Source organism: Vipera berus (genome assembly GCF_964194415.1).
Source record: "Vipera berus genome assembly, chromosome: 10".
NCBI lineage: Eukaryota > Metazoa > Chordata > Lepidosauria > Squamata > Viperidae > Vipera > Vipera berus.
In genome coordinates, this window is record NC_138213.1 from 19,393,840 (window position 1) to 19,408,911 (window position 15,072).

General features: G+C 45.5%; 1 protein-coding gene across 2 annotated transcripts in view; it reads left to right on the forward strand.

Moving 5' to 3' along the window:
• GLG1 (golgi glycoprotein 1) overlaps window positions 1-15,072 on the forward strand; it is an 82,073-nt gene that overhangs the window by 60,696 nt on the left and 6,305 nt on the right. For both annotated transcript variants that reach the window (XM_081335601.1, XM_081335600.1), the window contains exons 13-23: window positions 1,663-1,749; window positions 3,229-3,291; window positions 4,597-4,710; window positions 5,818-5,906; window positions 6,017-6,134; window positions 6,697-6,789; window positions 7,888-8,025; window positions 9,915-10,038; window positions 11,289-11,431; window positions 12,504-12,605; window positions 14,647-14,754. In XM_081335601.1, coding sequence (XP_081191727.1) covers window positions 1,663-1,749; window positions 3,229-3,291; window positions 4,597-4,710; window positions 5,818-5,906; window positions 6,017-6,134; window positions 6,697-6,789; window positions 7,888-8,025; window positions 9,915-10,038; window positions 11,289-11,431; window positions 12,504-12,605; window positions 14,647-14,754 — 1,179 coding nt within the window. The remainder of the gene's footprint in view (window positions 1-1,662; window positions 1,750-3,228; window positions 3,292-4,596; window positions 4,711-5,817; window positions 5,907-6,016; window positions 6,135-6,696; window positions 6,790-7,887; window positions 8,026-9,914; window positions 10,039-11,288; window positions 11,432-12,503; window positions 12,606-14,646; window positions 14,755-15,072) is intronic.

Here is a 15,072-nt window from a genome sequence, read left to right on the forward strand (position 1 = left end):
CCCTGGCAACCCCATGGACAACGTTCCTCCAGGCCTTCCTGTCCTCTACCATCTTCTGGAGTCCCTTTAAGCTCACGCCTACTGCTTCAAGTGACTCCATCCAGCCACCTCATTCTCTGTCATCCCCTTCTTCTATTGCCCTCAATCTTTCCCAGCATTAGGCTCTTCTCCGGTGAGTCCTTCCTTCTCCTTAGGTGGCCAAAGGATTTGAGTTTTAGCTTCAGGATCTGGCCTTCCAAAGAGCAGTCAGGGTTGATCTCCTCTAGGACTGACCGGTTTGATCGCCTTGCAGTCCGAGGGACTCGCAGGAGTCTTCTCCAGCACCATAGATCAAAGGCCTCAATTCTTTGGCACTCAGCCTTTCCCTAAACTGATTTTATTATTCTGTATAATGAGTATTTGAACAAAGCTGGGAATATTTTCTTCAATAGCTTTCTCATGTGACTTTCTCTTGCCTTTCTTCCAAGGAGTTTGATGAAGGGGAGACTGATTTTGGCACTTGCTCTCACAGGTTGACAGTTAAAAGGCAATTTGTATACTTGAGGGAAGATCGGCTGCCCAAAAGCTGTTTATCCCAGCAAGGCCAATTGCTTATTCAGCTGGAGAAATAGGAAACGTAAAGGATTCAGAACCAGAAATATTGGCCATCTAGTTGGGAAATACGTGCATATAAAGAAGCCAAGCACATTCCATACGTCATGCAAGAATTGGAAGTCATTTTGGTTTTAGCATTGTGCATTAGGAGAATAACTGAGTTGGAAGGGACCTTGGGGGTCTTCTAGTCCAACCCCCTGCACAGGCAGGAGACAAATGGCTGTGTCCAATCTCTTCTTAAATCTCCAGTGTTGGGGCACCCACAATTTCTGGAGGCAAGCCATTCCACTGATTGTTCTAACTATCAGCAAATTTCTCCTTAGTTCTAGGTTGCTTCCCTCCTTGATTAGTTTCCATCTTGTCTTGACTTAAGATGCTTTAGAATAGGTTGGACACCACCACCCCTCTTCTTTGTGGCAGCCGCTCAGATATTAGAAGACTGCTATCATGTCACCACTATTCCTTTTCATTCAATTAGACATACTCAATTCCTGCAGTTGTTCTTCACAGGTTTTAGCCTCCAGCCCCCTAATCATCTTTGTTGCTCTTCTCTGCACTCTTTCTAGAGTCTCAACACCTTTTTTATATCACGGTGGCCAGAACTGGATGCAGGATTCCAAGTGTGGTTATACCAAGGCACTAGAAAGCACTTCGCTTGTCCTTGAGTCTGTCCCTCTGTTAATGCAGCCTAGAACTGTGTTGGCTGTTCTGGTGACTTCAGCATAGTGCTGGCTCCTATTTAAGTGATTGTCCATTAGGACTCCGAGATCCCTCTCACAATTGCTGCTATTAAGGCAGGTACCATCTGTTCTGTACCCATGCTTTTGGTTTCTCTTGCCTAAGTGTAAGATCTTACTTACTCGTGTCTTAAGCCAAATATTTTTAGTGAAAGTAATGACCAGTTGAGAAACCAATGGCATTTCAGGGGGCTGTGAACCTTCCTTACTTCAATCCAACCAGGAGCAAGAATTGTGACATTTCATTGTGGATTTGGGGGATTCTCAAAGGAATAATCAAATTGGCCTAGGATATTATGTGCGGGATTTTTTTTTTTTTTTTTATGTGCAGGAACTTGAATGTCTGCAAGACCATCTGGATGATCTGGTAACTGAGTGCAGAGAGGTTGTCGGAAACCTTACAGAGCTAGAATCTGAGGTGAGGTGGCTTTCTTCAAAGGAAGAAGCTCCACTGTTCTGTGGCGCTTTACCCTGAGTCGTTGCCAGTGGATTGCAAGCCGTGCTTTACCTTCCAGGGTCTGGAACGGGTAGACATTGCGAAATAACCACAGGCTGCTGTCCCTGGAAATTGTGGCAGATAGGCAGAAAAACCTATTAACAGATAAGCAAAGGGTGGATTTTGCCTTTGATTCTTTCCAATCCAAAATAAGAAATTGTGTGAAGAGACTTGGTCCATCTGTGCCCTACCTCTTTAACACCCCCCCCCCCCGAAAGGAATGGGAACCAAACTTGGCGTGGTGGAAGAAGTCGGGGAAAAAGAAAATTTGAATCCCAAAGTGGAATGAATCCAGGTTCTGGCTGTGGAGAAAAAAAAACAGAATTCCAGAAGTCGTGCTCTGCACGTTTTCCCTACTTTGTTTAGTATAATTTTTATATCCATACATTAAAACAGATGTTTGTTGAGTGATTGCTTCTTGCTGAGAAGGGTGCTGCGGAAACGTAGCAAAAATTATCATGTAGCCAGTTTGCAGGGCGTTTTCCAGGGAGTGACTTTGTCAATTGAGTCAGCAGAGAGACTTAACAGCAGCTTGGCAGCAGAATTAAGTGTTCTCAAGCTTGACATGCATACTTGGCGTAATCTGAGTGTGTGAGAAGAAACAAGAAGAAATAAAAGCCTTTTTTATTGGTGGTGCCTTAAACAACTTAAGTGAAAATGAAAGGACTGGACAAATTGTGATGTGCAAGGTTTGTGATATGTACGAGCTGACCTAAAAAAAAGGAGCATTTATTTGCAGCCAGGGGAAATGTGATATTTGCGCATGCTGCAATGCTTGCTGAGATGCTTAAGGAAAAGTTGTGGGATTGGCACAAATGTCCAGATCTCCCCTTATAAGATAAAATGAAGAATTGTTAGATTAAACAAAGGGGATGCGATAAGAGGGCCTGAGCAATTGTCAGAGAGAGAGAGAGAGAGAGAGAGAGAGAGAGAGAGAGAGAGAGAGAGAGAGAGAGAAAATCAAAAGGTACACCTCGTGGATGAGGGCAACATCCTTATCCAGTTGTGCAGGAAAACAGAGATGTTACGGGAAGGGGAAATAAGATGGCTTTAAATTCTTAGGAGGACAAATGAACTATAGGACAGCGCTTCTGTCATCTCTGTCACCCCCTTGCAGTATTTATGGGCTGGTAACTATTTAATTGTCAATATTGGAACCAGAGTATTAACTATCTAAGAGCATCGTTTGTGTTAAAAAGTGGACATGACCCTTGGGCATGACCTAGAGCAGGGGTAGGCAACCCTGGCTCTTTTATGACTCGTGGACTTCAATTCCCAGAATACCTGAGCCAGCACAGCTGGCTCAGGAATTCTGGGAGTTGAAGTCCAAGAGTCAAAAGAGCCAGGGTTGCCTACCCCTGACCTAGAATGAACTGACTGATTTCTGGATTCCTCTGACAGGATATCCAGATAGAAGCCTTGCTGATGCGAGCATGTGAACCCATCATCCAGACCTTCTGCCATGTAAGTGATTCTTCTCGCTCATAGTTTTGGCCACATTAACAATGAACACAAAAGTCCTTTCCCATCAAGGTATCCTCCGGATGCCCTTCCCGTTAAGTGTTCCTCCTTGGAACCTTTGTAATCTGCAAATGTTCTTCTGGTGCTGATTGTCAGCACTTTGCACAGAGAGGTAGATGGCCTCCAATATGAGGATTCCGGAAATTGCAGTCACTTCCTATCTGCAAGAGTCAGCCTGGAGAAGTTGGGCCAGGATAGCTGCTTTTTTCATATTCCTGGGCTTTGTTAGTTGCCTGACACTTTTTTTTTTTGAAGTACGACTAATGGAATTATTGCAGATAAATTGTCGGTGAAAGACTCTCCTATATTTTTATTTCTATTTTCTAAACTGCCCATCTCCCTCCGACTATTTGTGACGTCTGAGGGAATGTGAGTGTGGAGCTGCAGTGTAGGTAAAACGCAATGTTCCTATTTACCTACGTAACAGAGGAGGAGAAAAAAAAGTAATTTGCAGCTTTGCGTTATACTGATTCTTTGGACACCAAAGAGATGGACTTAGAAGAGCAAGCAGATGGTGGAGAGTCTGATGCGTTGGAGCCATCCTAGTTAGATCAGTTTCCTTTCAACCTTCCTCTCCTTCTTTCCTTCTTGAGAAAGGAGTTTCTTGCTATGAAAATGTAAATGAAATGGTTTGGTCAACACTGGTGGGGGATGTTTGTCAGAAGCTGGAGACAAACACTTGCAGTTCAGCTTTAGAACTCTGCACAATGGAGCAAAGCGAAACCAGCATTTTGTAATAGAATAAATATGCCAGAAAGAATTTCAAATTTTACACTCTGCAGAAAATTTCTGGCTTGTGTAGGAACAAAATTTTAATGTTTGTGCCCCTGTCCCTGTGGGGTTTGAATAGCATTTAATGAGAGGATTTGGCTTTGTGGGGACATACGATATTTAATCTTGCTTGTGCTATAGCTTTTCCCACTTTGCCCTGCTCAGAATGTGCGCTGGGTTGCAATTTTAAATTCCCTTGGCAGCAGGTGCTTGACGGTGCCAAGTGGAAATGGAATTAGCGGTTGCTGTGCTGAGTTGAGGAAATATGACTGGGGGCTACTGGATTGTTCTGGGGCCAAGGCTGGCTGTTTCTCCCTCACCTTCTCAGGTGATAGTTGAGTTCAAGCAGACCTCTTGAGACTTTTCCAAAGTTATGATTTGTGTCTTCCTTAATTTGACAGCGGAAGCTGCCAAGGAGGGAGCAGGTTTCTGCCAGAAAGTCATTACATGCCTCTAATTGTTCCATCTTCCCTTCAGGAAATGGCAGACAACCAAATTGACTCAGGAGACCTCATGGAGTGTCTCGTTCAGAACAAGCATCAGAAGGAGATGAATGAGAAGTGCGCAGTTGGAGTTACGCATTTCCAGCTAGTGAGTACAGCCATTCTATTTGTTTATTCCCAGCCATTTATATGTCGCCCATTCTAACAGTTCCAGGTGACTAAAAGTCTAAAAGCATCCATAGAATACTAATAAAAATCATACGCTATAACTGCTGCCAACCCTTGGATGACCTTCCTGCCCAATTGCTGTCTTAAAAGAGGACAGTCTTCTCCATTTTTAAAGAAAGCTAGGAGTACATTGGCCTGGAGAGCCAGCTCTTCTGGAGGGAGGGAGCTGCCCCTCTGAAGGTCATCCCTGGGTCCCATCTCCCCAATCTGTTTCAGAATGGGTTGCCTGGAGCATCCTGCCCCTGCTAGACTCCTCAGGGCAGGCCGATTTTCCTTGAAGAAGGAGTTCTAACAGAGGCTAAGCCAGAAAGATTTAAGCCAGAAACATAGTTTAATGAAAAGAAGGACTAGGGATGACATGGTAGCACTGTTCCAGTATCTCAGGGGTTGCCCCAGAGAAGAGGGGGTCAAGCTATTCTCCAAAGCACTTGAGGGCAGGACAAGAAGCAACGGATGGAAACTCATCAAGGAGAGAAGCAGCCTAGAACTCAGGAGAAACTTCCTGATGATTAGAACAATTAGTGGAACAACCTGCCTCCAGAAGTTGTGGGTGCTCCAACGTTGGAAGTTTTTAAGAAGAGCCTGGAGAGCCATTTGTCTGAAATGGTGTAGGGTTTCCTGCCTGAGCAGGGGGTTAGAAGACCTCCAAGGTCCCTTCCAACTCTGTTATTCTGTGACATTCTATGACATTTTGAGCTTTGCCAGGGTTAGGAATTAGACAGGTCCCTTCTTCCAATTGTCAGGATCACCCCAGTTAATAGAAAGTGGGTTCTTTGTGGTCCCTTTCTTCATGACTTCCTGGCTTCCTCGCTGTAACTTCTCTCTCCATACCAGTTCCAGCATCTCCTTCCAGATGGTCATTCCATATTTCCATGGCTGTTAAATGGAGGCTGGCCAACTAGATCACTTTTCATGGTCTGCATAGGAGCTGCAGCTCTACTTCACTCCACCAGAACTTGGCTAGACTGGAGGGAGACATTCAGGGGAGTTGAGGACTGACCCTCTCTGCTCTCTTTTCTTTGTTCAGATACAAATGAAGGATTTCAGGTTCTCCTACAAATTTAAAATGGCCTGCAAGGAAGATGTGCTGAAGTTGTGTCCCAACATCAAGAAAAAGTACGTCTGTGGGTTTCCTCCATAGCTTGCTTGGGGCAACCTAGTTGGGTCTCTCATCTGGTCTGTGGGAAACATCGTGCTTCTTTCCTCCTCCTCCTCTTCTTCTTCAGGGTGGACGTGGTGATCTGCCTGAGTACCACAGTGCGCAACGATACTCTGCAGGATGCCAAAGAGCACCGGGTCTCTGTGAAATGCCGCAAGCAGCTACGAGTGGAGGAGTTGGAAATGGTAAACAGGCCTGGCTGCTGTCTCGTCTGGCACAGCTTTCTCAGGGAATGTGCCGGGACGCCGGTTAAAAATACAGGCTGCCACTCATTGCTAATGTGTTTTCCACTAATTATCCTCTGCAGCCATTTGTGTGCCATGCTGGCATTTTGCCACAAGAAGGCGGTCTCCTTCAGTTAGGTCTGTGCCCAGGATGCCAGTGTGTTGCCCAGTCTGATCCCTCCAGTCTCAAAAGTTTTTCCTGGCCAGGTTTTTGAGGCAAGGCTCGGGGCGCATCCCAGACTCTTACTGGAAGACAGCTGAGGAGAGCTCAGTCCTAAATCATTCCTTTTACGCTGCGTCTTAAGGGCTCAGCCTGAGTGCAGACGTTGCGCTTTGAATGCATGTCATCCTCCCACCCTCCTGCAGGACTGGGAATCGTTTGAAGGGTTTCCTGGGACCTTGAAGAGTGCAGAGTGTTTTGTGACTTTGGTTTGGTCTAAATAAAAAAAAAAGCTGCCAGTTTGTTGGGCTTCAGTGGCTGCTCTTGTTTCACTTTCCTCTTGGATCTGAATTTCTCTTGCAGACTGAAGATATCCGCCTGGAACCAGATCTTCACGAAGCGTGTAAAACTGACATTAGGAACTACTGCCAGAATGTTCCCTACGGCAATGCCCAGGTGACAGGCTTATATAGATGCATTCACTGGGGTTTGTCTACACATTCATGACATTTTCTCCAAGGCGTTAACGTTTCTGGTCTCCACTTCTCATATATTTTATTGCCACAACCTAAGCAGTGATGCCTGAGCAGGATTTGAGCTTGCCTTTGCCAGTCCTTGTGAGACTTGCTAATTGCGAGTATGAATGTACAGTATGTGTGTATTTATCTGTTAAATTTATAGGCCGCCTGTCTCACCGATAAGGCAGCTTTTAAACAGTAAAATGATAAATGTTTAATAAGCAAGGCTAATACACAGCCTCGAATCTGCTTGCCATCCTTTTTAAGTTTTAGATGTGATTTACAAAACTTCCATAAATTGCTATTGGATTGTACCTGAGATAGAATAGCATATTTTTAAAATGACGACAGCGTATTTATAGTAACCCGATTTCATTTGAATTAACTTAAAATTTAAACAGACTTAGTTTTTGCCTTAGCCTTTTGGAGTGAAGCCAAAGCTGAAGATGCACGACCTTGCTTTTTTCTCTGGTTGCTTCTGCTTGGAACAAGGGACGTGGTTTGAGCCGTGGGCGTGGCCTCTCCCTTTTCTGCAGTATTCTGGAGTACTTCGTAGTCAAGTGCTTCTGTAACAATCTGTTGCTGAAAACATTTATTTTGAAGTTAGCATATTAAAGGTAGAAATTGCTCCACTTCAGATTCTTCCTTGCCTCTTAAATGACAGTTTTCCTTACTGTCAAGTTAAATGTTTTGCTACTAAAACTTTTAAGGATGTCATCTAGTGTTTGTCAACCTTGGCTAATTTAAGATGTCTTGACCTCAGTTTCCAGGCTGGCTGGGGAATTCTGGGAAGTCCACACATCTTCAACTGCCAAGTTTAAGAAACAACGATGCGATCTATGAAATGGATTCCTTTAGGCCGGGCCTTGTTAAGAGCCAGTCTTGGCTTGATCTGGAATTTGATGCTGCCTAACAGAATTGTCTTCTTACCAAAATGGCGTTTTGGCCAAAGAGTGTAGTGTTTCACCCAAACCCAGTTCTGTTTCATCAGCGGTGCCCTCCTCAATGTTTTCACAATCACCTCCTCTCCCTGCAGATCATTGAGTGTTTGAAAGAAAACAAGAAACAGCTCAGCAGCCGCTGCCATCAAAAAGTCTTCAAACTCCAAGAGACAGAGATGATGGATCCAGAGCTGGATTACACCCTCATGCGGGTCTGCAAACAGATGATCAAGGTAAAGATGACCAGTTCTTGCTCCAGGAACATCTTGGACTGGGCATTTGAGGGAAAGGTAGACAACTTGACATACCACTGAACACGCATCCTAATCTAATTTCAATCAGAACAGAGCTGGAAGGAACCTTGGAGGTCTTCTAGTCCAACCCCCTGCTCATGCAGGAAACCCTATACCGTTTCAGACAAGTTACTGCCCAGTCTCTTCTTAAAAACTTCCAGCGTTGGAGCATTCACAGCTTCTGGAGGCAGGCTGTTCCACTGGTTAATTGTCCTGTCAGGAACTTTCTCCTTAATTCCAGGTTGCTTCTCTCCTTGACTAGTTCCCACCCGTTGCTTCTTGTCCTGCCTTCTGGTGTTTTGGTTAATAAGTTGACTCCCCTCTTCTTTGTGGCAGCCTCTCAAATACTGGAACACTGCTATCATGTCCCCCCTAGTCCTTCTTTCCTCTAGACCAGGGGTCCCCAACCGATGGTCTGCAGCCTGGGATCGGGCCGTGGGCTCTTGGCCAGCGGGCCGCAGAAACAGCTGGCAGGCGCGTGCATGTGTGGACACGCATTTCCCCCCTCCACTTGCGCTAGCGCCTGCGGCCCTGTTTACATATGTGCGTGGGCGTGAATGGGAATGCTAGCGTGGAATGGGGGTCTTCAGCCCATTTGCACATGTGCTACTAGTCACTGTGGGGCGGTGCATGGCCGTTTGTGCATGCGCATGGCGCCAGCACATGCTGTGTGCACGAATGGGGCTGCTAGTGCTGTGCCAGTGTGTGCGGCCCCGTGTGCGCACGCACACCAATTTTGAAGCTGCTGTCCTTGCCTGGAACGGTTGGAGACCTCTGCTCTAGACTGACCATACCCAAATCCCGCAGCCGTTCTTCATATGTTTTAGTCTCCAGGCCTTTCATCATCTTAGTTGCTCTTCTTTGCACTTTTTTTTCAAAGATTCAACGTCTTTTTTGTAACATGGACACGGTATTCCAAGTGTGGCCCTACTAAGATTTGTGAGGAGGGGGGGGAAAGAATCCAGTATCTTTAAATAGGAGAACACCTTTATTGGCCTCATTCAAAACGGCAGAAGGAAGAACTCAAGAACTTCAGGCTCTCCAAAACGCCTCCTTAAGCAAGGGCTACCACATGCTTTGTCTCTGGTACCACTGGGTTCGATGAAGAAGAGTTCTAAAGAACTGGAAAGATGCGCTTTTTAATGCCACTGAGTTGCCCTCCGAGGAGGATGAAAAACGAATACTTTAATGGAATACCGTATGACATTAAGCTTTGTGGTACACCAAGCTATGCACCCAAATCTCTTTCAGGCCCAGATTGTGTCTGGGGCAGATGTTGGGGTGCCGTCAGATGCTCGAGCCATTCCCGCTGGATATAGGAAGCGGAAAGTTGTTTGAAAAAGAGAGGGGGAAAAATCACGTAGGGCCAGGGGTCAGCTCTGAATTGAAGGCACGGGGCTTCCGAACCATTCTTCCAAAACTCACACCTACATTTCTGTTCCTGGTAGAAATCTCAAAATAGGGAGGCCTGAGGTTCCGTTTAGGGTTTGTAGTGTTCGGTAGGATCGCTCGGGCACTGGAGCGTCTCTTCCTGAGAAGCTCATTCTCTCCTAGAGAGCTTTGCTTTCATAGGGATGGTTCTCAAACCATGCACCACATAATTGGGGAGAACACAAATGGGACCGGCGTTTCAGGGCGGTCCAGAGCTCTGTGTGCTGGGCCTGGGCCTTGGAGGAAGGGTGGATCTCAAAACTGGTCCATGCAGGAGGTTCTCCGCCCTGCCTGGCTTTGCCTTCCCGCACTGCTTCCTGCTTGGAGGTGATGTCCAAGCATGGGAGATGTTTCTGCGTCTCCTCGCTGAGTTATTGCTTCTTTGTCTCCCTTGGCAGAGGTTCTGCCCAGAGGCAGATGCCAAGAACATGCTGCAGTGCTTGAAGCAGAACAAAAACAGCGAGGTGATGGATCCCAAATGCAAGCAGATGATCACAAAGCGCCAGATCACCCAAAACACAGGTAATGAATGGTCTGTGGCTGCATGTAACCGGGATGGAAGGGTCTCTATATCTTCATTGGTGGTGAAATTTTGTTGGCCACGCAGGACAAGTTGCGTTTGGGGCTTCAAAGTGAATTTGAAACTCCACAAAAACAATTCACACTTTCCTTGGATCATGTTCCTTATACACGCTCCTCTGCTTTCTTGTTCTGGAGTGTATTATTTGTGCTTGTTGTTTGCTTTTATTAGGCAGCACTGAGCCACCTCTCTGTGTTTGAAATCCCCACACCTCAACTGCCTTCCTGGGCAGAATGTCACGCTTGCTTTTCTGTAGTGTGTGCATTTTAGGTCCGCTCAGGTCTACTCTAGGCAGGTGCCTTCCAAGTGAAGCACTTGGCTGCAAGTTACTAAATGTATTTGAACTACGGAGGAAATGTTGCAGTTCAGAGAAGAAGAAATTGCCTGGCTTATGGAAAGTTTCAAATTTGGATTTTGGCTGGTTGAAAGAATCTCAGCTAGCATGATTGGGAGGGATTTTGGCATAGATAAAGAGATGAATTTGATAAAAACTGAACATGCAACCACAAAAGAAGAAAAGGGAGAAAGAGAAGGAGAGAGAGAGAGAGAGAGAGAGAGAGAGAGAGAGAGAGAGAGAGAGAGAGAGAGAGAGAGAGAGAGAGAGAGAGATTTGCTGAACTCTGCATTAAGTAGCCAAAGCAACTTTCTCTAGCAAGTTGTCCATTGCATTACCAATTGGGATTGGCTGGAATTGTGGGAGATGTTTGTTCTTTGCTTAAAATAAACCCTTTATTTCATTTTTGTCTTGGATCATACTGAATGGGAAATCTTCCACTTTCCATTAAAAAACCCACAATGGAAAAAGCCATTGAACTTGGAAAAGACTTGGGTTACAGGCTGTCTTGCTCACCGTAGAATTGTGGTAATTTTGAGTTCTCATTTAACCAGATAATGAGTATCTTATTCAGCCATTAGCTCTGCCTTTTGAGACTTCAGCAAGCATTGTCTGCAGTTCAGTGGAGCCGTCTTTTATGGTGGTCATTATCTCTGCACATTTGCACAACTTAAAAATGAAGTTGCTAAGTGTCTAGGAACTGTATTCCAGACCTTTCTTGGAGGTGACCCTTTGTAATTTGCTCCCTTAGAGAGCATTTGAATGACTTGCGAGCTTCATTGTAAACCCAGCAGAGCTCTGCAGAGTGGCCTCCCCTGTGAATCTTAAAGCCTGATTTAGCCTTTCTCTCTCTGGCAGATTACCGCCTGAATCCAGTGCTCAGGAAGGCGTGCAAAGCAGACATTCCCAAATTCTGCCAGAGCATTCTGAGTAAAGCCAAGGAGGAGTCAGAGCTGGAAGGGCAGGTCATATCCTGCCTGAAGCTGAAATACGCAGACCAGGTAATGATGTCCCACCTGTTGGCCAGAACAGAGGCGGAACAGCCCACTCGACTAGAGCTCCTTCCCCCTTCTGTAGAAATTGAGAAAGAAAGAGAAGGCTGCCTCAACCCAAAGGGGGATCCCATTACAAGCTTTTCAACCAAACAGACTCTTCGGCTGTCCCACAAACATGCCAGGAAAAGGGAGATCAAGGAGGAGACCTGCTTTAATGCGCTTACTAAGCTGCCGGGTTCCGATCTTCTAATTCCTGGCATTAAAATGCCTTAAAGGTCTGTGTCAATCTTGCATCCTCGATAGGGTTTTGCAGGTCACGGGCTTCTCCGTCCACCTGCCTGCCAGATGTGTGAGCTGACTTCTGCAGCTCCTTACCAGTTCGGTCATTGGTAAGAATTTGGAGAATGGAAACCCACTAAGCCCCTAGGATAGGAAGGCTGGTGTCCCAGGCACTTTTAGTGACTTGCTAGTTTGGCATTTAAGCTGGAGACACTCGATTTGGAAGTAGTTTGACCAGACGTTGGTAGGGATTACTGATCTGGGTCACCAAGCAGGCTTCAAAACTGCATGAGTTTGTGCAATCCAGCTGTCTAGCCGGGAAACCAACAAATGGCTGTGGGGTTGAAGGGCTTTACCTGAGAGATTAGCTGGGTGAAGAGTCTGCTTCTCCGCAACCCTTCAAAAATAGGACATTGAGGACACAAATTGTTCGTTGGTTTGGAGATAGGATTGGACACCCAGCCTCCTTTTCATTGTGCTGGAAAGACAAAACAGCTGCAGTTGTGGCTTTACGGAAACAAGAAAAACAAAGCAGATGTGAAAAGGCAGGTCTAGCCATCCCATCAACTGCCATGAAGGTAGTTTGCTTTTGAACAAGATACGTATTGTGTTTTGCTTTACAGCTGTTTTAGAATGTAGCTTGTAAACAGTTGGGAGAGGATTTTTATTCTGTAAGGCTAGATGCCAACAAATGGCCAGCTTTTATCTCTGGTCAGCTGCACCGCGAGTCAGATGCCGCGAATGAGGTCAGGCTTGGTTCTCCTTCGGTGTGGTGATTCTTGTCTTTGTTTCTGAACAGCGTCTTTCTTCAGACTGCGAAGATCAGATTCGAGTGATCATTGAAGAATCTGCTCTGGATTACCGGTTAGATCCTCAGTTGCAAATGCACTGCTCAGAAGAGGTGGGAGCTTCTAGAATCAGTCCTCCTTTCCCCCCCCCCCCCAATATGTCGACACGTTCTTATAACTCTTAACCATGTCGCTTAAATAACAGGAGTCATGAACTGGGGCGTAAATCTCTGTGAATCCCTTTATCGTGCTTGCCATCATTCACAGGAAGTACATTTGTGAATGGAATGAAACGCTGTGGAAAACCAGTTCAGTATCATATACCAGAACTGTCCCGTGGTATTGATCCATCTGGAACTCAGCTTGTTTATTAAATTCCTTTATTTGTGGGGGGCCTTTTTTCCTGATACTAATGGAGTCTGGCTCCCCAATTTGTCTTTCTGCAGTTTAAAATCTCTGTGAAAATAACTCTGCCCTATGCACTTTGGGGAAAAAAAACAAAACCTAAAAACTGGAATTACTGCCATTTAATACCATTCTACTGCAGAGAAAACGCAACTGCCAGTCGGTATCTTGGGGTGGCCTTGCTGCTGTCTGCTCAGTTGATAGCCTCCGCTTCTCTGTTTTTGGTCGAAAACAAGCATTTGAGTTCTTGGGGTGACTCCTGGAGCAGCCCTCTCTGGAGCACAGCCCTCTAGGTCTGCAGGGATTTCCAGGGGTGTTTCTCTCATACTTGCGAGAAAAATCTGAACTTGCGAACACTCCGAGCCATTGAATTGAAAGAGGCCAGTGCAGCAATCGAATCTGACTTCCTGTTCAGTGCCAGAATTCTTTTTTTAAATTCCATTTATATCCCGCCCTTCTCCGAAGACTCAGGGCGGCTTACAAGCTTAGCAGTAGCCTTCATTCTATGTATATGCCTGCTTATTAGGGCTTTCACACACACCCCAAGCGGCATTATTACAAAGTCAGCTTATTGCCCCCCACAATCTGGGTCCTCATTTTACCTACCTCGGAAGGATGGAAGGCTGAGTCAACCTTGAGTCTTGTGGGATGCGAACCTGCACTAATTGCAGGCAGCTGGTGTTACTTAAGGAGGCGTTAGCCCACTGCTCCACCAAGGCAAGAATCCAAAATGCAGTTAGTCCTGGTGACCAGTCAATGTTTGAAATTACAGTGGACTTCCCCAGAGCTATTTAAAACCCAGTTTTGAAGATCTGTCACATACACATCCTCACCAGCCCACATTCATGGCCATTTGCTTTCCCTTAATAAGTGCCGCAAAAACACTCATAAAATCGGGCCCACATTAAGACCATCACGATTTGCCACTATGATTCTGGGCTCAGTTATGATCATAAATTTAAGCTTGTAAGATTTGCCACTATGATTCTGGGCTGTTATGATCATAAATTTAAGCTTGTAAAGCATCTCAGATGTATAGCTGTCTGGAGCATGTACAGTGACGGCAAAACTGTTAGGAAGAAGAACTTATTCCCATTCCCTGTCCTGTTTCCCTGGAACAACGCAGAGGTTCTTTTTGCCACATTTCTCAGTTTTTGAGAAGGGCTCTCCGCTAACCTCTCCCACCTTCAGCCTAAGCAGATCCCCTCAGCCGTTTTCCCAGGCCCTTGCAGATCCATGTTGCCTGGCTGTGGGAACCACCTGTTCCAGCTTCTCCGAATCTTACTAAAAATGTGGCACCCATAATTGGACACAGTACTTGAGGTTGGACTGACGTAGAACATATGGAAAGGATTACTTCCCGTATATTTGGAAACTCTGCTTGTATTGATGTAATCTAAAATCACATTTGCCTCTGTAATAGCCATAGCACACTGCCGGAGACGTTTCAACCTATTATTATCAAGCTGGTATCGTCTTAAATGAATAGCTTCTAAATTTGATCTTAGGCCACATTCCTCAGCTAAAGTTTCTACCTACCCTTAAATATATGGCTGTGAAAGCACAAGAATAAACTTATTTTGAGCACAAATCCACTTGTCATGGGCGACGGGACAGCATTGCTTCCCCCTTTGTTTGCTGCCATACTTGGAAAACTTGTTCACATGTTCCACGTTTCTGTTCTCTTTTATAAATATTTTGCTAGGTCGTCCTGTGAGGGCTACATTCTAACGTGCTTTATCCTTACAGATTTTTACCTTGTGTGCAGAGGAGGCTGCAGCCCAGGAACAGACAGGGCAAGTGGAAGAGTGCCTGAAAGTGAATTTGCTCAAAATTAAAGCAGAGATGTGCAAAAAGGTGAGTGGTCCTCCTGCAGCCTTAATGGACATGCAGATAAAAGCACCAGCTCTCATCTTCAAAGGGAACGGATGCATCTCAAGAGTCAATAAAGAGTCATTTGTCTCTCTTTGGGAGGCATCTGTTATCAGTATTCTGGTCTTTAAGTGGCGTCTTTCAGTCAATCAATCAGTGAATCAGAATGGAGCTGGAAGGGACCTTGGAGGTCTTCTAGTCCAACCCCCTGCTCAAGCAAGAGACCCTATGCCATTTCAAACAAGTGACTGTCCAGTCTTTTCTTAAAAACCTCCAGTGATGGAGCACCCACAACTTCTGGAG